General features: G+C 47.9%; 1 protein-coding gene across 23 annotated transcripts in view; it reads left to right on the top strand.

Annotated features, from left to right (window-relative positions):
• The window catches only part of EXD3 (exonuclease 3'-5' domain containing 3), a 251,318-nt gene that overhangs the window by 141,512 nt on the left and 87,071 nt on the right, over positions 1-22,735 (top strand). For all 23 annotated transcript variants that reach the window (XR_002443616.1, XR_002443615.1, XM_021413936.1 and 20 more), the window contains 3 exons: positions 273-443; positions 7,117-7,170; positions 8,884-9,015. Coding sequence is in view for 21 of the 23 variants with exons in the window: in XM_021413936.1 (XP_021269611.1) it covers positions 273-443; positions 7,117-7,170; positions 8,884-9,015 (357 nt within the window). In the remaining 2 variants the exon portion in view is untranslated. The remainder of the gene's footprint in view (positions 1-272; positions 444-7,116; positions 7,171-8,883; positions 9,016-22,735) is intronic.

Raw genomic sequence — 22,735 nt, 5'->3', positions numbered from 1 at the left:
GCTTTGCTTTGGGTGACCAGGCAGTCTGCGAGTAGATGACTAACTCCAAATTAGTCCCATCACGTGTTGCCTCCTGCCAGGCAGTAGGTGGTCGATGAAGAAAGGATGTGAAGAGGGAGCTGGGGGTGCTGCAGAGTGCGGGGGCAGTTGTAACACATGTGGTAGGGGACAGCTGGGTTTGTCATGGTGGGAGGACGCAGGGAGGCAAAACACAAGCGTGGTGGCAATCAGCCTTCTTCTCTGCTGCTTACAGATCTCTTGCTTTTCTGTAGCAACGCGAAGGATCTGACAAAGAGACCTCGTGCCTCCCTGCTCCCATCTCCCCAAAAGAGTTCAGCGTGGTCTGCGATAACATGCTGCAAGGCCTTGGACGCTATCTCCGCTGCCTTGGTGTGGATGTCCGGATACTGGAGAATGAGGATGACCATAGGAAAGCTGCTGAGGTCGGTGGTGTGTGTGTGTTTATAGCTCCCGTCTGCGCTCCTTGGAGCAGTGTACTGAATTCCATGTTAGTCACTCGCAGGAGCTGCAAGCACATGTGCTGAGTTCCAGCTCTCTGGTTCAGCTCAAGAAGCTGTGCCATGCGGCAGATGGTATTTGCTAGTCCCTGCAGGAGTGTGTGGGCTTGGTGCTCCATTTCCAGGAGGAGGAAAGTGAGCAGGGAGTACTGTGAACTCAATCATTTACCAGTCTATGTGATCGATGGAATGGAATAGAATAGAATAGTTCAGTTAGAAGTTCAAAGATCATTAAGCCCAACTATCCAACAACTTTGGGGCTGACCAAAAGTTAAAACATATTTATGAGGACATTATCCAAATGCCTCTTGAACATTGACAGGCCTGGGACACCAACCACCTGTCTAGGAAACCTGTTCCAGTGTTTGACCACCTTCACAGTCAGGAAATTTTTCTGAAGTCCAGTCTGAACCTCCCTGGTGCAGCTTCGTGCTGTTCCTGTGCCTCTTGTCAGTGGTTATCTAGAGAAGAGACCAGCACCTCCTTCTGCACTTCCTCTCCTTGGGACATTGTAGAGAGCAGTGAGGTCATCTCTTGGCCTCTTTCTCCAGACCAGATGATCAAAGTGTCCTCAGCCTCTCCTCGCAGCACATGCCTCCATGTTGTCCTCGTCTGGGTCCATTCAAGTTGTTGACAGCTGGGACGCTTCAAGTCATTAGAGGAATATAAACAGTATAAAGGTGTGACCTCAGTCTCAAGTGACTTTGATAGGGCAGCAGTAGAGTGCTTATTTTGCAACTGGTCAGTAATCAGAGTACGGAAGCCAAAATTCACTTTGGTTTCTAATGGACTCCAGATTGGACTTACAGGGAAAGTATTTGCCTGCCTTGTGGCTGGGTCAGTCAAGAAGAAACATAATCAAAAGATGGGTGTTCATTGTGAATGGAAACATTTCCCTAATAAAGTGCAGTGTGACTTCTAGCTGGCCACCAGTTGGTGAAATGTCTCATGGGTGATCAGCCACAAACTGCAGTGACATGTTTGGGTAAGGAAGAGTCTCTAACATGCATGGGGACAACAAACATTGATCTGGACTCCTGTAACTACTTTGACCCTCTGCCTTTCAGAGGAGAGACACGTGCTTCTTCATTTCAGACATATTTCTGCTATGCCAGAAATGGAGATATCCAGCCCACACAGTGCGTTGCTATCAAATGTGCACTGATCACCCCGCCTGGTGCACAGGATGTTTCCTCTTCGGATGTCTTTTTGGCCTGAATACTGGGCAAGCTCTAACTTCTGCAGAAATAATTAATATCTCTTCTCTGCCAGAATTGCACAAGTCATTTAAACAAACTGGTTCTCACTGCCTCCCCCCAGAGCCCTGTCTCCGCTTCTCATCCTGATACCTTATCGTGCTATGGACAGGATGTTTTACATTGCTTTCTCTATGGTGACCGCACAAACATCCTGTCACTATCAAAAGCCCTTGGAGTGTTACCGCTTGCAGAGCCTTTGATCTGTGCTTGGATAATCAAAGATAAAAATAGGCTCCTCCCATCCTGCTTTATATCTAGCAGTCTTGGTTTAATAAATGGTGCATATTGACCACTGTACACTCAAAAAGCAGCAAATGTTTTTGCAAAGGCCAGGATAAAGCCTTGGATCCTTGTCACCAAACACAAGATAGGCAGTTTGGGTTTTGTCCCACACAGTCTCTAAGTAGTGTCACAGGGAACACACGTGTGCATAGAGTTGGTGTTTGTTCATTTCATGAAAATGATTTATCAGCCGTGTTACACATCTCCTTGCACCAGGTGCTCCTGAATAGCCTGACATTTGCTCCATGTTGTTCTCATAACTGCCACTTGTCAAGGTGACTTCCAGGATTGGTAGACAGATGGGTCTTGTCCTTCACCTTCTATTATCTGAGATCAAAACTAAAAGCCTGAGAGCTTTGTAGATTGAGTTTAGGCAGCTATTGATTTTTTTTTTTAGATTAATGCATGTGATAGCAATAGGAGTAACATTTACATGTTGCTTTGAGAAACTCCATTCCCAGGCTAAAAGCGTATTGCTTCATGTTGTGCTGCTGCTGTTGGCTAAACGTCTTACCTTGGACAAGAGTCGTCATGGCAAGTTCCTCATGTCAGGTCTGCGATCTCAAAACCTCTGGCACTAGGAGCCAGTGCATCCCACTGTGTGCCCACTTTTAGCTTCTGTGAGAAGATGCCCATTTACATTCTGTATATTTCATAGTGCCATTTAATTAGGACTCATCCGGAGAAGTGATTGATTAGAACTTATGCCTTAAATATAGACACAAAGTCTTTAGTACGGGAGAAATTCTTACTGTAATTTTATTTCTTTCTTTAAATCTGTCCTCATGTTGAACGTAAAAAGTTTACACACAGTCCATCCTTTCAGAAACATTTGAGCTTTCAATTCAGTGGTAGCAGCCTCTCTGAGGAGCAGCGTTGTGTCCAGGGCTGGGCACCATGTCACTTCCAGGTCTGTTGTGTTGCACCACAGGAGTGGGCAGGAGTTCATACAGGAATTGTGTTTGTTTCTTATGTCACTCATTTCTAAGGAGATGACTTGATGGAATCTCAAAGCCCCTTTAGCTGAGTTGTGGGTTTGTTTAGTTTTTTTAATGGACTGCCCTCTTGGTCTTCAAAACCATCCTCATCTCTAAGAGTAACCCATGCACTGAGGCCAAGTTGGTATCATTTGGAGTGCAATAGTATGCCAAAGGCCGGTAGAACTGGCTTCCTGCAGCTGCCATGGGGCAGAAGGTTCCCTGGCGAGGTTATGTGTAGTCCCCAAAACTCTTGGTGAGCCGGTGAGTTGGAGAGGAGGCTCCTACATGGAACCAGGGAGAGCAAAATGTGCCTGGTCTGGTTTGGAGCCAGGGGACACAAAGGGACCTCTAACACTGCCCTTAGCAGAGCTTCATGTGATGACGGAGTCTAATCTCTCATCTTGTCTCATTTTGAATGTCTTTCTCTGTAGTTTGGCGTAAATCACGTTGTTGGGGTTTGCTGGTCTTTCTGCCTCCCTGCCAGCATGCAGAGTGAATTCACAGAGGGCAGATGGGGAACCAGCAAAGCTCTCAGACTTCTGGTCTGCTTTGGAGATTAAGGCTTAGTTTTTGATGTTGAGTCAGCAGGAGGAGAATTTCTTTGGAGACCTAGGTACAAGTGCTGTCTGCGTTAAGAAACAAAGCTAGCTTTATGGTTTCATCTAGCACTTAAGGCCATGTTACAAACTCATACTCTTTGCAATTGGTGACTTTCAGGAACGCTGAAGAGAAGTCCAGGGTTAAGTACCAGCAGTACAGCAAGAGTCCTGCAGCACTGGCCTGAGCATTCATAATTATTAACTGAACTGTCTGGGATACTGTATTTTGAGAGCCTCACACTGCAGGTCAAGGATGTCAGAGTTGAGTTGAGGTTTGTGAGCCGCTTCTCCAGTAGATCCCTGGCACTGCTGGGCCTCCGCCACTGCAGGGGGTCACAGCTTTTCCTGCACTGCTACCTTGCAATGGGAGCACTGCTGTTTGCTCTTCCAGGACATGTCATTTTGTACAACACGTGTCATGCAAGGGCTTGGCAGTAATTTCGAGCACTTTCTCTTACCTTTAAATTACAAATCTATGGCCTTGCTCTGCTGGTTTTTGAAACCTTCTTTGGCCTTAGTTCAGGATCCTTTGGATTGTCACAAATCTTTCTGCTGCCGGTGCTGCCTCTGAAACATAGAATCTGTCTCTGCCCTTTTCTGTCTGTTGTTGCCTTTCCAGATCTCTCTTGTACTAAATTCACTGTGTTCATTCACCTCTGCAAGATGAAAGTTAGCTGAACAGACAGGGCTAAGTAATAACTCCAAGTTATTAGGGAATGCTTTTCATCCCGACAGTCTAAGCCTTTTCTAGAGGAAGTTGATATTATCTTTTTTAATACAACAGCTGCTCTGAAAGTAATGCCTCCTCTTTTATTATGTTGGCCCATAACGTCAGAGGCACATGTTGGTGGGATGGCAGCACAGGTTGAACCTTCCTACTGATGTTCCATTTAATTCTGTTGCTGTGTGACAGCTGGCGGGAGAGGGGTAGTCTGAAAAATCGGTGTCTGACATGGAAGTGCATATGGAGCAAAGGTGTGGAATTGAATTCCTCCATGTGGAAAAAATGGCCCCCACTGACATTCATTGATGCTTGTGAACGTTGATGGAGACCAAACAGTGGATGTGAGCACAGTGAGGGGTGGGTGCCGCGTTTCAAGGCAGTGATAGTGGGTCACCTCCTCTGCTGCGTGCTTTCATGAGCGTGGCATGCAGGATCCTGTTCATCTCTGGTGAAAATGCAGAGCTAATGGTGGTTGTAGAAAAATAGTGTTTTGTAGTTGAGGATTTGCTCTATCAAGTAGTGTTGTTGTGTTCTTTCTATCTGTTGTGTTTTCCATGAAAATTAATAGGAGGCGTTACTTTCGGAGTGACCTACATAGATGGTAAAACTGAGGCCGGTACCCTTTCTGCAGCACTTGGGATGGACCCTGGCACAAACCCCAACCCGCTGCTCAGATCCTTCTTCTCTTTTGTTTCTGGCCCTGAGCATACATCTCCCAGATGGTCCCAGTGCTGCACTTGGTGATTTCTGTCAGGGGAAGAATTGTGCTCTTTCCTCCGTCATGTATCTGCTCTGGGTTCCAGTCAGATGTGTGCTGTCACGTGCATTTTCTGGCTCTGCCTGCTTCTCCCAGTGATTGTTTCAGAAACGGAAAAACATGCTGGAAGAGTTTCTGCTTTTCTCCTTTTTATTTGATGTTCTTCGCTTGTCTCTGCAGAGCCATTTAGATAAGGAGATTTATCAAGCTTGAACTAATTAACCCTGGATGCAGGAAGTCAGAATGGAGTGTTCCAGCTGTGAAATCCTCAGACTTATCCTGAAGCACACATGAGTCTGAAGGAATTTCGTGTATCTCTTCCCGTGTCGGCGAATCACTGTGGTGAAGTTCTGTTCCCTTACTGGACTTCTCTTGCTGACGTGCCTTGAGGGTGATCTGTTGGCAGGGCTGTTCTGTAAGCCAGGCTGCTTGTAGCAGCATCGTGTGCAGCAAGGGTTGTCTTTGCTCCAAGGTTCCTGTTCCTAGAGGTTTTTTTCCTTTACTTGTGAGAGAGGGTTGATTTTGAAAGAAATACAGTAATTTTGCCTGTAGGAAGACGATTTAGAAGTTGTTGCCAATTGCTTTCTCAGTGCAGAATTGGCAGCCAAAGCAGTGACTTCATACAAGAAAGGAGGAAAGAGGCTACCTGAAAGGTCAGGGTAGGAATAAAATGGTTGCTCCTTTTACTGCAAGGGGAGTCTGTGCCTTCGGAGCATCCTCACCCTCATTTCATGATGCCGTGGGTCGGGTGGGTCTTCAGAGAAGAGCTGTCCAAGGCGGAGTTTGTAAAATCTCCGTCTGTTATTCGTCAGCATTCCCTGGCTGTACTTGGTGCTGTCAGACTGCCTGGGAAGTGCATCAAGGCTCAGATCCCCAGTGTATCCCTCTGCCAGGGTTACACAGTGATCCAGAGAGAGCTTCTGAGGCAGATCCAGAAGAGAGACCTACGTGACACACATCTGGAAGCAGTGAAAAACACGAGGGCTTCCAACAGAATGGAAGCCAGAAGAGAGAAAGCCTCGTGCCTACCTCCAAGTGCCAATCTCTTGTCAGCACTAGCAGAGCAGAAGTGCTGGTTCACATGGGAACCCTCCTATTCCTATGGCCGTGAAATGATTAGAGGAAAGGACGAAGGGGTGGGAGGGAGCGATGTCATTTCATCATATGAGGATCAGCCACACTTTCATCTCTGTGAAGAACTGCAGTTCCAGATTTAGTATCTTCTCTTGGCACCAAACCATCTGAAAGTTTCTTTTACTCTATTGCAAAGGTTGCAAGTGTGGATAATGAGACCACTGCTCATTCAGTGCAGGGCTTTCCCCTGAAGGGCAGGGTAAAAGCACAGGATTGCAACTGGGAAGGGACAAGCAGTCACGGAGATGCTGGTGATAGCCTCGAAAGGATGCAGAATTGCTGTATGTCTGTGCATGGGCTGCTGGGAGAATAGCACCATCTTATCTCTGAGGGGTGGAGTGATCATAGTTCTGTGAATGTCTGTGAAGATCACAGACGCATACAGTGGTACTTTTTTTTTTTCTTTTTTTCTTTTTACCTGCAGAGAATGTTTTTCCTTTCTCACCTGTGTATTTCTGTGAGAGCAGAACTGCTTGCTTCTTTGTGAGCCACACTGGGGAAACAGAAGTGGTCTGGGTTACGGCAGTTAAAAGAAATAAAGAAACAAAACTTTCTGATAGGATTATTTCAAGGTGGATCCCTTCCCTGGGCCATCTGCAATGCAGATGCACAAGTAGCTGTTCCAGCACATGTGAGACAGGCGGGGGTTGGCAGGGAGAGGACGTGTACTGAGCAAGTGATACCTTAAGCTGCTATTGCTGTCAAAAGCATCTCGCTGAACCGGACCCAGATCCTCTTGGCCTAGTGCACGTCCACATGCAGAGAAAGAGCCCATGTCACCAGTTCATGTTCTCTCTGTTTTGGCTGAATCCAGTGTTAGCTTCAGCTCACATTCCTTACCATTTGTACTGTTTTTTTTCCAGATTGCCAGACAGGAGGGAAGAGTCATTTTAACCTCTGGACTGCCATATCAGACTGTAAGTGTTCAGCGCTTCTGGCATTTTTCTGGTATTGTACCGTTGCATGGTGTGGTATGAGCAGAGTAGAGAAGAGGACCAGTCTGATGAGAAAGCAGCTGGCGTTTTGGCTTTTGGATGTTTCCTGCACTAAGAACTATGCACAGGGTCCTGTGAGGCTTGCTGTTGTTTCTGAATGGCCAAAGGTTGGGGTGAAAATTCTTCTACACACAGCACATCATCAGTGGGGAGTGCAATTGCCCTCCATTAAAGAAACTAAAAAATAAAGAATCAAGCCTCGCAATCTCAGAATGAAGTGTTTTTGTTTGGCCTCACTGACAGGTGAGAGGCAGCTCAGTTCCCATGCCTTTTATCAGAGATTTGTTTACTGACTGGCTCCACACTGACACAGTTTCAACATTTAGAGACTTTTCTTCTGGCTTGGAAGGGAGAGAATGGAAGCCACCGAGCATGGGTCCTGGTGGAAGCTGTGAAGGTTTTTTGTTTCCATAGATACACAGGAAAAAAAAAAAAAAAAAAAAAAAAGCCAAACCCAACCTTGCTCTCAGCACCAGATGTTCAGAGCCCTTCATGAGACATACTTCGAAACAGTGTTGATCAGAATGTACTGCATCTGTTATGTCATCGGTTACAATGCTGTAATGCCTGCTGCAAGTCTTTCGCAGTTTGTTATTACCCAAACATTCATTTGGAAACTGCTCTGTATTACACACGTGAGTCAGAGTGCAGGGCTTCTTTGCTACAAACTGCTGATACAATAGCTCCCAACTACTCAAATAGTTACCTAGAGTATTTGCAGAGCTTAGATTCTTAATTTCCTAGACAGTAGCTGAGTGCTGAGGAAAGTTCCCCCCCAGACGTGATGCTGTGAGGCAATTGCAGCTATGCCCTGCTGCAGGTTCCTGATCCAGGCAGTGGTTCCCAGAGCCTGCAGCTCATGCAGCAGGTAATTCAGTCTAGCATGATCTTACTTGGCCAAACTTCAGTTTCAAAATACCGTGTAGAAATTGCAGTATTTCTACAGTACAGTACTGCCCTGGGAAATATCTGGTCCCTTTGCTCCCTTGCCTTTGTGTGCCCTGTGCTCTGGCAGAATGCTAGGCTCCTTTACGCACGCATAAGAAATAGATGATCCCAGCTCACTCTCAGTGCTCATCATGTTCATAAAGATGTGTCTGAACACCTCCCAGTTCTTGTTCCCAGAGAGACTTTTCTGCCAAATGTGGACCAAATACCGTGAGAGTGTCCATGTCAACCTCTTCTAACTCTCTGGCCATCAGTGAGCTCCCGGTAAAGGTGTGTAAGGCAGAAAGGGTGAAATGACAAAGCTCTCATCAGACCCCACCTCCTTGGCTGTGCCTTTATGTACAGTGTGTGATCCAGCCACGTTTCACATGTGATCAAACTCAGCTTCCTCTTGCTGTCCCAGGCAGCACCACACCACCAAACGATGCAATAAAGGGAACGTGGGCAGTTGTGTTCAATATATTGAACGCCGTACTGCCTCACTTGACTCAGGGTTATCTGCAGCAGTGGTTAAGGGTTTGATTATCTGTTGTGCTCATTAGATCAAAATTTAACCTGTGAACACATAAACTCCAAATGTTATTTGTAATTAAAACCAAAGCAAGTGTATGAGGAAACAAAAACCAGATCAGGATTGGGATGCACGGAGTGCCTCATTTCTTTTGGTTTGTGCCTTGTCTCTTCAAGCTGCAGTCCCAGGTAGGGGAAGGAAGGTGCTTCTCCGTGAACTGCTCAGAAAAGGCAAAGGAACAGGCGCTGCAGGTTCTGAAGCACTTCAACGTCCACGTGTCGCTGGCGGACATCTTCAGCCGCTGCCAGGTAGGACAAACGCTGCCCGGGCGCAGGGCCGTGCTCGCTCTCCCCAGCCCCCCAGCAGGGGCTGCCTCTGCTCTTGGGGCTTTGCACTTGTGGCCTGTGCTTGGTTCCCAAGGTTTCTGCTTGAACTTTGGCAACATTGTGCAAAGCTGCCAGTTTTGAGCCTGCTGACATCCACCAGAGGTGCTGCTGAGGTCAGAGGAGCAGAGGCACTGCACCTGCAACTTGGTCAAAACTGCTGCTTTCTGATTTTTGGTACTTGGCATGTGTTTTGGCATTGGCTGTCACAGTTACATTCTCTTTGTTCCTGTGTTCTCTGTCTAGGACACACGCTGTTTTAATTATAAACCGTATTTAATTATGGCTCTGTGATTCTGATAACACTTAATTACTTTAATAGAAGGATTTTTTTTTAGGACCATTTTATTTCAGAAACGATTAGGTTAATTCATGTCCATGCTAGCTGATGACTCCAGATTGCGTTTGGCACCGAATATCTGACGGTTGTTTTTAAGAAGGGATTTAATTGTGTTAGCTCAAATCTCCATCCCTTCCAATTTCCCTTTTGTATTTGTTACAGTAACACGCTGCAACCCATCCCTTCAAAACCTGTAATATACACCAAATTGCGACTTCACCATCTCTCACTTTATCAGGGTTCAAAGAGAGAAAAAGAAGAAATGCAAAACTGGCTGGAAAAGAAGCCCTCTCCTGGGAGTAAACAAGCCAGCAAAGCCTGGCTCTGTGCCTTTCAGTCAAGCTAGCAGGGTCTCCTGGCCCGGTGCAACTGCACATGTTCTGTAGGAGCAGCAGTGACTCCCAGGCAGAGAGCAATATCTAGAACTCTGCATGTATCTGATGCTGGTTGCTGAAAACATATCTGTAACCTATAGCAAAAGTGAGAGTTGTCCATCTGTGCAGGTTGTCTGTAAGATGAGAATGATGTAACAGCATGTAGATGGGATCAACACAACGTGGGCTGATCGGCTGATGCTACTGCAGGATAAATGTGTATGCTCAGATGTAAGATAGTGCATTCAACCTTGTGGTTTTATTGTTCCAAGAACACATCTCAGTTGTTAAGTAGTGACCCGCTGGCTCTTTTGCTATTTAGAAAAGACAACTTGTGGATTCTCTGACTCCCTGAGATCCCATAATGTGTGAGTGTTCTTCCTGGCAGTTGCTGAAATACCACGTGAATAAGCGCAAGCAAAAAAACGCTGCAGAAAACTGTGTGATGTCTGTAATAAATGTGGAAGGCTGTGCAGCATCCAGTCTAAAACCGACCCCTTGCTCACGATCTGGAGTCTGGAACTGCTTAACTGCATGGCGTTTTCAGTACGTGCTGTCTTAGTTTACAATATAAATAGGGGTAATCAATCTGGCTAGGAATATATATGGAGTGTTCTCTTACTTCCAGGAGAAATGCCTTCCCTGTAAATTGTGGTGGTAGAACAGCTGCATGTTTTATACTGCTAGGCATGGGAAGATGCTATTATTTGTCAAACTGCTCCGTGTTCTGAATCATGTATTTGCCTGCATTTAAGGCTTTGGCGTTTCAGAACTGATCTTGTTCAGCTGTCCTCTGCAGCCCATGCAAGTTTCATTGCTACGATGCTGTTGCCCTGGGGGTGAATCCCACGGCATACAGCTGTCTCCCTGCAGACACCAGCCCCATGCAGCGTGCCGGGAAAGCTGGGGCCGGAGGGCTGAGCGGGATCAGAGTGGTGCTGCCTAATTGCTGCCTGAAAAATATGGCAAATTCCTGCTTTTTAAAGGGTCCTCAGGGCTCAGTGTGGCCAACAGAGGCCTCAGTGCTTCACCTTCAGGTTCTCTCAAAAGCATCCTAATTCTCTACAAACCTAGTGAAGCTAATTGCACTTAATTAGGATGGAGGCTTCTGTTCCCCCCACGCTCCCTGTTCTGGTCTCTAACCAGGTTACAGACCTCAGGGCTTGAGTTCTGCCACCTCCTCACAGAAATGTGCATTGCTAATGGCTGGCCGAGACCTGGGGCTGTCCCTGGTGCAGGGGAGGGGAGTGAGCAGGCCTCCCTTGCAGGAATACCAAGAGCACCAGGTGCCTGGGCCACAGCTCGTGGCCAAGGGATGGCTCAGCTCCACTCACTAGCGCTGGAGATCCTTTATCAGCTGCAATCACCCCACGTAGATAAGGGTTTGCTGCGTGTCACAGGAAGCAATGTGGCATCCTGCCTGCCTCTCGCTGTCTCGTGGAGCAAGGGCTTGTTTTGTCTCTTGAGCTTCTCCTGCAAATGATTGGACTGAATACGTCAGCAAATGTTGCTGCAACAATTAATGTGTGTAGTGCAGAGCAGACAGTAAAAATAGGTCTCAATTCAACACTGTACCTAAGGTTGCTGTAAAGTATGTTTCCTCTGTCAGGTCCCTCAATGGGGATGGACGATGTCCCTTTTGCAGATATGGAGAGTGGACTGGCTTTGTAACCCTGCCAGAACACCACCACTTTCTGTTAGAACAATGGCAAATACTGGTTACCTCTGTCTGACTTCTCTCAGCAAGTGCAAGGAGAATTTTACCCGTGTGCTTCTTTCTCACCATCTCTGCTTTCTGCAGTGCGATTGCTCTGCTCAAATGCCCCTGGAGTGGAGGTGCTGCCAGTGGGGCTGGGCACAGCCCTCCTGGTGTGCCCATCACACACGTCCCTCACGTGCTGTGCCTTGGGGCTCAGTGGCTCAATGATTCTCTTGGAAAACCACCTGTGCCCAGCAGCTGCAGCCAGGGCTCCTGTTATCCTCAGTGAGGAACATTTTAGGGGACTTGAGCAGAAATAAAGTGAATTTTGTCTTTTGATAAGGTGCCCAAAAGCCTCAAAATGTTATATGCATACTAGCTTTAAAGTCTTTGAAATAAACCTCTTTCCTTCATCTATCAGAAATGCAGATAGGCACATTTGATTATCTCACGTACGCCCTTTCTTCTTTTCCAGTTGCCAGATGTCACTCTTTCAGGAGTGGTGGTGCAAAGCAGAGCTCAGCACTGCGGTGCCTTCGGTGCCCAGCAGGGCTGCGTGGAGCTGTCAGGGGCTGTAAGCAGCATTAGGGCTTGTGCCAAATTGCCTTGAGTGGAGGGTCAGCCCTTGGCAGCACAGAGGAGGTTTTCAGGCACCTTGTGTTTGAGAAAAGATCAATATCTGCTGACAAAGGCATCCAAGAGGACGGCTGTGTTTCACGTGCAGATGGGGGACAGCTGGGTTGTTTTACCTGAGGTTTGACATTTGGCACTCTCACCAGTCTGTCCATGCACAGACTCTTAGAAATGAACGTGCTCTTGGCAGATGTGGCCTGGATGCCTGTCTTGCCTTCTCCTGTCTTGCTTTCTGTGCTGTCTCACTGAGCTGGGGCAGGCTGCATCTGCTGACCCTGAGTGCGGGCAGTGCCTCTGTTTACTGCCCTTTTTCACAGTGAGCCTCAGCTACCAACGGATTTGCATCCTCGGGCTGAGAGTTTATCTCAGGAAGAGATAAACAGTGCAAGTTGTTGGCTTTAAATCTTTATATCACCAGTGTTTGTCACAGTGGTTCGAGGGGAAAACAGTGCGTGCGGTGTTGGAGAGGCCGATAAATCCTTCGTGGTACAGAGGAACCTGTCATTAAAGGTTTGTAACTGCTGCAGTCCTTGCTGGTTTGCAGTGCCAAAGGGAGATTCTGAGCCAGGAGGGCCTGTCTGTCTTCCCATGCGACTGAGGCTGCAACAGCTGCCAGGCTGAGCTCTGAGGTTTGGGGGGATTCTTCCAAGCCCTGCCCTTGCACTGGGCACGGCACCTCCTTACCTTTGGGCTGACCCTGTGACTGCTCCCACTCTGGAGGAGGGACCCCCCTGAGCAATGATACCCAATGCAATGGGGTCTGCACCTACGATGCAATGGGGTCTGCACCTACAATGCAATGGGGTCTGCACCTACATGAGGTTTTGATGCTTTCATGCAAACAGAAACGACTGCCATTGTATCCACTGCAAAAACAAGTGTGCAGGGAACAAAACACCTCAGGCTCCAAGTGCAGTTTCTGCAACTGGACAGCCCTGCATTTGTTGTAGGATTATCTGCAAATTCCAATAGGTTGTCTCTTTCACTTTGCTGAATGCTCTGATCCTAAGTAAGCAAATGACATCACCTATTCTGATGTCCTGTTTAACTTATGACCTCAGCCTGAGCCCCGCAGGATGTGAGAGATAACTGCGTTATTTCACTGTCTGGAGATCTGATATGTTTTTTCTCTCCCCCTTCCCTGCTCTTTCAGTTCCGAAGCTGCTCACCCCAGCCCTTCAGAGAGGTGTTCGCATGGGATCAGGAGTGGGCGGGGAGAGGGGGGGGAGGAGAGGAAACCACCATTTTTTTTTTTAAATGAAGTGCAAAAGTGTTATAACAGTTACAGCAAAGGTTGCTGTTTTTTTTGTGGTTAAGGTAACGAATTTCAGTGCTGCAAAGCTCATCATGTGCAAACTGATTTATGCAGTGAGCCTCGTATGGAGCGATCCATTTAGCAGGGACAAAGAGAAAGTCCTTATGATTAGATGAAAAACTCAGTGCTTGGGGCACTTTGCGAGAACCTTTGAAGCCGGCCTGGGAACTCTGGCAATATTAGTCGATAATTAGTAATATAGATCCCTCAAGCTGTTGTTTAGGTTGAAAATGTGCACGTCTCTCATGAGCCTCTGTCACACCAATCTGATCAGCAGGCTTTTTTGTTCCTTTTATGTGGGTTGCTCTGTCGGTCCAGATGATGATGAGAACTCCCAGACATCATCTTTCTCACTAACTTGTGAGCCAAGCAGCTATCTCCCTGCTCTGTCATGTCATGGAAGTGGGACCAGGGCAATTTTGTTTTGTGGTCACCTTTCTTGGCCCGGACAACAGTCATTTCATTCTTCTAAATGCAACAGTTGTGCTTCTCCTGTGCCAGGGGGAATAGAATTTAAAGGCTACGCATTTCATAAACTGTTTCTGCCCTAAAAGACAGCAAGAGATTTGAGTCAGGAGTTGCTCAGGACAAAAAGCATCTGCAGCTGAAATGGGATCATCAAAGGATTTTGAAGATGACAGTTCTCAGATCCCACCTTTCAGCTCTGAGATGCCTTCTGCTGTCAGAATGTGGTGTTCCTGTGGCTTCCTCTCCACCCCGACATCTCTTTGGAAAGGGACGTGTCACCATTGAAATGAAGAACTCAGAAGGGCCACATGCATTGGATTCTGTGGACCTGGGAATGCTGAGAAAGAGAATATCGTTCCTAAACCCTCTGTGGTTTAATAAAGGGTTCATCCCTAGGATGCAATTTGTCAGCACCTACAGGTCAGGAGAACCTGTGATTAACAGTATCTGTGGTTTCCCCAGATGTGCAAGCTGCTCGCTGCTCATCAGCCCTGAACCTGAAATGAAAGCTCAGCCCTGTGCTACCCACAACGTGGGCTGTGATTTCTTGGTTCAGAGTGTGATTGTTCAACACAAAGGGTAAGGCCCTCTTAATCTTTTTGTTTATCCTGGGCTTGGCAATTTAGATGTAATCTGCAACTTGTGCTGCTTAGATTCTGGCCAGGAAGCACAGCTGGTATTATTCTGCCTCTACAGACATTGTTGAAGGAGTGAATTGATCTCAAAAGGTGCTTGTCCCTGGGCTTGTCTGAATGTGAGCATTCAGTGGTGAATGCACCTAGCCCTGCAGCAGCAGTGCTCCATTCAGGAGGATGCAGCTCTTTCTGTTTGGAGTGGCTCTGCGCAACAGTTGTTCAGTAGCACCAGGGCTGGGGATAACTTGTCACAGCAAATCGTGCTCCTTCCAAGTCTTGAGTTCTTTATTTGCTGATCTCTGGGGCTTTATAACTGATAGTGAGAGCTGTCGCAAGCAGTCAGCATTGTGGGCAGGGACGGGTGGGCTCACCAGGGCAAGGTGCTGTGGGCAGCTCTCCATGCAGGGCTCCTGTGGGAGCACGGCCAGCTGCTCAACCCGCATGCCCCCAACCTGCAGCCCTCCCAGCCTTCACTGCCAGGATTTATGTAGCTTCGGTGGGAAAAGGATGGATTTAGCTGTGCTGTGCTGATGATAGAAGGGGGTCTTGCAGAGTATGCTGCAGGGGATGACCCCTGTGGGCCAGCACCCCCCGAGATAGCAAGGGGCACCAGCACAGCACACAAGTGCACACAGCACAAGCCCTACACAACTCCCAGCCTGTAGCTTGCCTAGCTGTGTGTTATCATACGTGTAAAGCTCAGAGCCCCCTGAAAGCAAGGCTCGGCTGGGCCTAATTCTTAGCAGTGAGCCTGGACAGTAGTGCCTGGTTCCCACAGACTGTACACTTCCCTGCCAAGATTTCAGTATCTTCAGAAATTCAGTGGAGCATGAAGGTCACAGCAAGGGAAGAATGACAGCCTGAGACTTTTTTCCCCCTTTCAGCAGCTAGGAGCAGACTGTTGTCTCTCTCGCATGTTGACTGTTTTCATAGGGTTAGCGTGAAAGTTTATGTTTTACACAGACCAGTGGAAGTCAGATATGGGAATGCAGCAGATCAGCTGTGTTTCTTCAAGGAAGACGGTCTCATGTTGCAGACTTGCTTTCTCAGTGTCTGCAAAGGCTTGATTTCCAGTGAAATTTCCTTTGCAGATCTTTGTCTGTAGACTCTTTTTGTGGACGTACGTGAGACTGTACCCAAGGTTTTGGTTTGTGTTATTTATTTCCCTTCTCTCTTTTTGCTTGCAAAGCTGCAGGCAAATACTAAACTAAATTCTTGGGGGAAGAGAGCTGTTAATTTTTCACGGTGTTATGTATTACACCACTCAAAACAATGATGCCAAACGAGCTATTAGAGGTCAAACCTCAGCTGACAGCAAGTGTTTTCTTTTGAGGAAATCATCCTTATTCCTGGGAACCAGCTTTGTTCTCCTGCGCTAAATGCAAGAAAGGTATGAATGTGTTTTTTCCTGAAGGGCAACACTAGCAGGAAAAATGCTGGTTTTAGCCAGTAGAAACAGAACAAGCAAACAACGTTTGGCTGTGAAAACAGCACTTGTATTTAGACTAGCATAGAAAAGAAGAAACAATGTGGTACAGAGTAAACGTCCCTTTATGCAGTTCTGTACTAGGCTCTTTCTTCCTCACGTGGATTTGGACGGGTCGGGAAGCGCATCGGTCAGCAGTGATGCTGGTGCACTGGGAGAAAGTAATGAAAGGTCAGCGGGTGACAGTGATGGAGCGACTGCAGGGAAAACGCGGGACTCTCTGGAGAAGGCAGTGACACAGCCATAACTCCCAAGCGTCCCAAAGAAACTGTCCCCATGTTTTCTCTCAAATGTCATGAGAAAACAAGAGATTTGTAGCCAATTTAAGTTCTGTTGGTTTCCAGTCCCCTGTGCCTCCTGAGGTCAGAGTTCAGTGTATTGACTGTGTCAAGAAGTCAAAATTCCCATGTTTTATACACTGTAGAGTTTCTCCTCCTTTTTGACAGTGGTGCCCTTATCATGCTCATTGTTTGTGTGTCGTGGTAAGCATTGGGTGTCCAGATCTTGGAGTTTGAACAGCTGTATATTTATACTGGTGGGTTCTCAGGATAATAATCCTACACGTAGACCAGCAGTACAATTAATGGGTCTCGTGATTTGAGATATCTCATACCTTAAAAGTAAGATAATGTCAAAGTTCTTGTTTTCACAGTGGAGTAACCAGCTTTATTAGTAGATCATGTGAAGTGGATTGACTTGAACTCGTCCAGAAGGCCTCCAGGGCTTTATTTTCACCTTGTGGATCAAGATGATCAAATAATAGTGGACAGGAGCCCTTCTTCTAAGCATTTTGATGTGGACCATCTTATAGCACGTGCAATATCACACTAGTGGTTTCCCAGTTGCCACTGAGGATGCTGCACAAACTCTTGTCCCACTGTTTCAAACGCAATAGAAAACCTCTTGTGCCCTTCAGGGGGAATGAACGGCTTTGCAGTCATCCACAGTTTTATTTTGCCTGGCCAGCTGCTAACACCGGCTGCAGGCCTTTTTTTTGCTTCAGAAGAATGTGTGATCTCCAGGCATTTTTGAAGCTTTCATTTGAGTCAGCATTATACACCGAGGTACATATACTTGACCTCATTGTAGAATTTGCCAGATCTGTAATTACTTGGCAGCGTTTATCTGAAGACCTTTAGGCATTAAACTGTCCAACTTCCTATTGGCATCAATTAGAACATATCGCTTCTTCATGGTATTAGTTACATGAGAAGACAGCCCACAGCAAAGAAAACCGTACGGCTGTGGACCCTATGGGGTACGGTTCGTGATTTCCTGTTTCGTCTGCTGCTGTGAAGGTATTTTCAGCCAGAAGCAGCTAATTATGAGGATGGGAAGCAATAAAAGTGGGTTTGGGGCTTTTCAAGACCTTATCCCCAAAACTGAGCATGGTCTAACTGACTGATGTGATGTAAATAGAGACCACTTTGTGTTTATGTGAACTCCTTCATCCAGGGTTAATACACTGTTTCAGAAACAGGCAGGTACAGCAGTATGCTGGTGAAATGTGAAAAGAGAACGCTTTCACATGACTTTTTCAATTCTTACCTTGAGTAAGGTAAGAATGATATTTTGCAGCCATATTGTGTGCCAAAAGCCAACCCAGGGTTTTGCTTAGCTGGTATGGATGCTATTTTCGATTCAGTCATTTGTAAGAGGCTCGGGATAGATTTCTCTCATTCTTCCCCCGGGAAAGCAACAGAAGACGTTTGATAGCACCAAGGGTTTTGTAGTGAGCTTACCCGAGGGAGTGCTGATCTGGAAAAAAGTCTCCTGACAGCACAAATGGCACCCCAGTACCTTCTGACTTCCTGGCAATGGAAGTGGTAGCTCAGGGGGGGAATGACAGCATAGGAGTTTTGGAAAAGGTGGAAAATAGAACATTCAGGGCACAGTTCTTGTGAGTCATTATGCTTTCTCTGGAGAAGCAGAATTAAATGGTTTACTCCTCTTAATGCGAGATATGCAGTCTGAGTTGGTCATCCATTTGATCCAGGAAGGGCTGGGGCAATGCAAGTGAAAACCTGTTTTTCACTCACCCTCAGCATCCTCTTTTTTCCCAGCCCTCTCACCTGGGTTTCCTCTTTGGGTCGCAGTGGACCTGTCTCTTTAGTGATGTCGGAGAACGTCATATGTTTATGGTGAGCACAGCCAGGTTTATTCCCCTCGCAGTGACTGTGGTAACAATCAGGTGAGTCCAGCCCCAAGCTGTCTTGCTGCTGGGAGAGTGGCCCAGCATCTCTTGGTCCCTGCGCACTTTTCTTTTGTGTTTGCAGCTCCTGCTTGGGGAGGGAGCACGTGGGGAGCCTGGTGCTGAGAACAGTCCAGCTGGAACGGGACTGAGGGTCCATGTGAAACTGGGTTAGGCACTGGGAGCAAGTTCTGGCTCTGGTGTACCACCGGCATGGGTCCCTCCATTTCTGGCAGCCAGTTCCTGGTGCTGTGCCCCGCTATAGCCTGGGGCACGGCAGTGAAGTGGCATGGACAGACCACTAATCTCTTCAGCTATTAAGTTTTTAATTTAACTGTCTAAATTCATGGACTTTAAAGAAGGGGAGATCATGGAGCTGGGTCACGCAGGAGGAAATGAGCTGGTGGTTGGAAAGAGGAAGCTGGTGACAGAGGAGTCAGATGAGGAACATGGTTCCCTACAAACAGGGTCATGTGAATGGCTGCTTGGTGACAGGATGGAGTGATCGATGTGCAAGGATAATAGGTCACTGGGGATTCAGCATGAAAGCTGAAGCCTCAGAGAATGTGTAGGACGCAGTAGAGAAGAAAGTTAAAAAGACATCAAGTAAAGTCAAAGCGCTTTTACGCACCAGCCTGGCTCACAGCTCTAATGAGCGTGCGTCTCTTGGCTTACTTTGCCCACTCCAAGGTGTGAATGTGTGAGTCGGGCACTTGATGGTGATCGTGCTTCCCTCGTGAGCTGACACCAGGCTGAACCTCTGCTCTCAGGAGTGAGCCTGTCCCCGGGGTCTGCTCGCCCCAGCCGCCTTCCCCAGAGCGGGGCTGCCTGGGATCAGCAGCATTTCGTGGCATTTACTGGAGGGCTCAGATTACCCCAGTGAAAATAATCGGTTATGCAAAGTTACGCTGTTTAGATTGGGTTTCTTCTGTGTGGCCAGCGAGGTGTGAAAGTCAATCTACTCTGCAAACCCTGAGGGCACTTTCTCTGCGCTGCCTCGGTATGATCCCTCTGGGGTTCGGCTGTTGGCTGAGAAAAGCTGGCTCCAGTTCGGTTCAAAGGAGTGCAGGTGGTTGGGGGCTGAGCTGCAGGGATGGGATGAGGCGCGGGGCCGTGGGGCCTGCTGGCTGCGGGCAGTATCCACGAGGGCCGGAGGCATGCAGCCTGGCTGTCTGCAGTCCCCTGGCTGCACTTCTCTTTACAGACTCACCATTGCATCCCATGTGTTAAGTGACAGTGTGCTTAGGAAGTTCTCCTCGCTAGGAGAAGGCCTTCCTGCAGCAGGAATGTTTTGTGACATCCATCTCTTTGCATCATCACGTTCCTTGTCTGCCCGGTTACTCCGCAGATTTGGGGTGTCAGTGTGAGAACAGGAGCAGGAAAGTTCCCCTGGACAACCCCTCCCCGTGCTTCCCAACTGTGTGGCATTGCTGCCCAGAGGAACACGGGCTGGCCCCAGATTTCGGCTGGCAGGTGACAAGGGTGATGTCAGCGAGCGCATGGGGAGCCCAGCGGTCAGCACCAGGGGCTGCTGTCTCGGCCGGGTGCTGCAGACGCTGTGTAACCGAGCGATGCTGGACGGCAGCACATGCATATTTAAATCAGCGTCAATTTATGCTGCCGCTGATCTGTGACTTACCACAGTATCGTTCATATTCAGCTTTAGTGCCAAAAGCAATACTCAGCTGCTTTCTTATTTCTTAATGAAAAATACCTCTTTAGGGTTTCTTTGAAGTCCCCACCCCTGAAAATCCCCACTACATTGTCATCATTGTTACTGTTAACAGCCCCTGCCAGTACCAGGAGCCTTTCCTGACAGATATCTCCGCGGGGGCTTTGTCAAATGCTGCAATTCAGCCCTCCGCTATAGACAGTTTTAAATGGCTAATGACGGGCCTCCCGGGGGATTTCTGCCAAACTCTCAAAGACCTCCCAGGTTTAGAAGTGGCAGGGTGTCCTTTCCCTGGGGCCAGCCGCAGGAGGAATGCACGCCGTCAGATTCTCCTACCTAAGCTGCATCAGCCTGCTTATTTTTGCAGTTGCAAAGACTCATCCATGCGTACAGAGCCGGTTGCTTAGCAGAGGAGAGATAGCTGTGTCAGTAGAGGACGTGGAATAAAAAGGCCAAACCTCCAGAGAAAAAAGTACCCACTGGTGGAGGTGTTACTGCATTTTAATGTTGAAAATATCTTTGTTTGAAAATAGCAGAAAAATCTAGAACCATAGAATTGATGATTGAGTTGGACGGGACCCTAAAGGCCATCTGTCTGACTGCCCGCAGTGAACAGGGACATCCTCAGCTCCATTGGGTGCTCAGAGCCTGTGCTGAAAGGCTTTGAGAAGTTAAGCCGGGTTTCTGTCAGAGGCAGCGCAAGGCCCGTTCTTCCCCGGTGTATGAGACAGTGATATTTATGTGAGAAAAACAGCAATGTGAACGAGCTGGGCACCCACATGCTATTTTCCAAAGAGACAGAAGAACACTTGAAGAGCAGTGAGGGCCTGCTGGAAACAGATCCCAGGCCCTTCTCCCCGTGATTTCAGGAATTTCGGGTCGGTGCAGGCTGGCATGGCAGCCAGACAACGCCGAGCCTCTGCCACACCGCTCTCCTGCCCCTCCGACCCCTCGTCCTGACGTGAGTGCTGGCTGAGTGGCAGGGCCGCAGCCTGGGGGGAGCTGATCCCAGCCGGAGCGGGCCTGTTGCAGCCAGATGGTTGATCTTAACCCAGCTCCGTTCCCAGCCTGGCTGGCGGGGCAGCTGCCCAGATGTGCAGGCGGGAGGGCTCGGCCTCTGCTGTGTCAGCACAGCTTGCACAGCCCTTGTGAGCCTGCAGCTGACAGAGCTCTGGCCGGCGTTCCAGCAGCCATGCTCTGTCCGGTCCCAGCTCGGACGCAGCGGTGCTGTGCGGCAGGCAGGAGGCTCTCTGTAGGTGTCCTGCCCTGGTCCCTTGAATGAAGCCCTCGGCCTCTCAGCCCTGCCCCTAACTTAATAACCACTAATTTTGGACCCTGCTGGCAGTAGGAAATCTGGTTGGGTTCAGATATGAAGTTGACCTTCAGATATATGAATGAAGAGCACAGTCAGGTGGGTGCTCATTCCCATATAGGCAGAAACCGTACTATTTTGATCAGTTTGTAGCTCATGTGCACCTTTTTGCATCACAGCTGAATGTGGTTCACGGTTTCTGAGTGTGCTTCTCAATTTATTCATAGTGAAAAGGGCTCTTCTCAGAGATTAGCAAATGAATTCCCCGGAGAGTTTGCTAGAATTGGTTCTTTAGTTGCACTCATGCTACCAAATGCAACAAAAGCTTTACCCCTTCTAAAGTAATCAAAATTAATACTTTTCGTTTTGTATTGAAATAATCTCAGGGTTTTTTCATTTGGGGGGAAGCTACCATCTCTCAGTGATTCTGTGCCTTTAACTGGGCTGCTGTTACACAGAAGGGTTGAAGCTTCATTTAGCCTGAAAGAAAAACGTAGTGTGTGTTGCTAAAGAGAGGAAACTGGTAGTGGATGATTTACTTGGCATGCCCTGCAGCGAGGGGGGTATAAATGGAGCGGGGGAACACCAAGAGTGCTGAGACCTGAACCAGAGGAAATGCACAAAGCCTTGGAGTGACCTCATGTAAATTCCTAATGATGAGACTTCACTGCACTCGTTTTGTCAGGAGGGATAAAGATCAAAATAACGCTAGCCTTGAAATGCAAAGACCTCTAGATAACACATATGAGCATAACGTTAAGCAGAACTGCAAGCTGCCCAGCTCTGCGTGACCGTTCCCGCACACAGGTGCTGCTCCTGCTCCTGCTCCTGCCACGGTGCCTGGGGCTGGTGCCTGCTCGGCCTGATAGCTGTGCCCTACCTCCATCCCTGTGCCAAAACTGCCTCAACTTAAATGCCTGTGAAAACAGATGTGTTTCTGCTTGAGGTGCCCTCGGATGCTCGCAGCATGCAGAGCCACACACAGCCATGTGAAAGGAGCACCGGCCCCGCTCCTCGAGGCGGCTGTCCTGCTGCACAGAGACGGAAATCCCATGAGGAGAAGCAGAGCAGCAGAAGGGTCACTGAGCTGTGCCCTTCTCGCTGCGGCTGGTTCCTGACGTGAGGCCGTGTGGGCATATGTTCAGTGTGATGGTGTCGGAAACTGACACAGAGACTGTCAAGACCAAATTCCTGCACTATTTCTAGAGCTTGAGATTTTGTCCTCTGTGCCTGCATTCGGCTCTCGGATTCATTCTCCTCTTTCATACTAATGGATTTGTGATAGCATGGTGGTGTTCTGATCAAGGGAAAGGAATGAGCGATCATTCCTGTGACAACTGCTTATCACTGATTCTGATCCCTAAGCTCTCCACTTCTCCAAGATGGTATTTTCCAGCGTTTGCACAGTGAGATACCCGGATGCACTGCACATCTGTGAAATGCCAGCTGCTGAAGTCTCCCGAGCTTCGTTCAAAATACCAGATTAATTGATTTACTTAGATTCATAAACAGCAGTGGAG

The sequence above is a fragment of the Numida meleagris genome, chromosome 16 (genome assembly GCF_002078875.1).
Source record: "Numida meleagris isolate 19003 breed g44 Domestic line chromosome 16, NumMel1.0, whole genome shotgun sequence".
In the NCBI taxonomy this organism is placed as follows: domain Eukaryota; kingdom Metazoa; phylum Chordata; class Aves; order Galliformes; family Numididae; genus Numida; species Numida meleagris.
The sequence above is the reverse complement of the archived record's forward strand: the minus strand, read 5'-3'. Positions and strand labels throughout refer to the sequence as shown.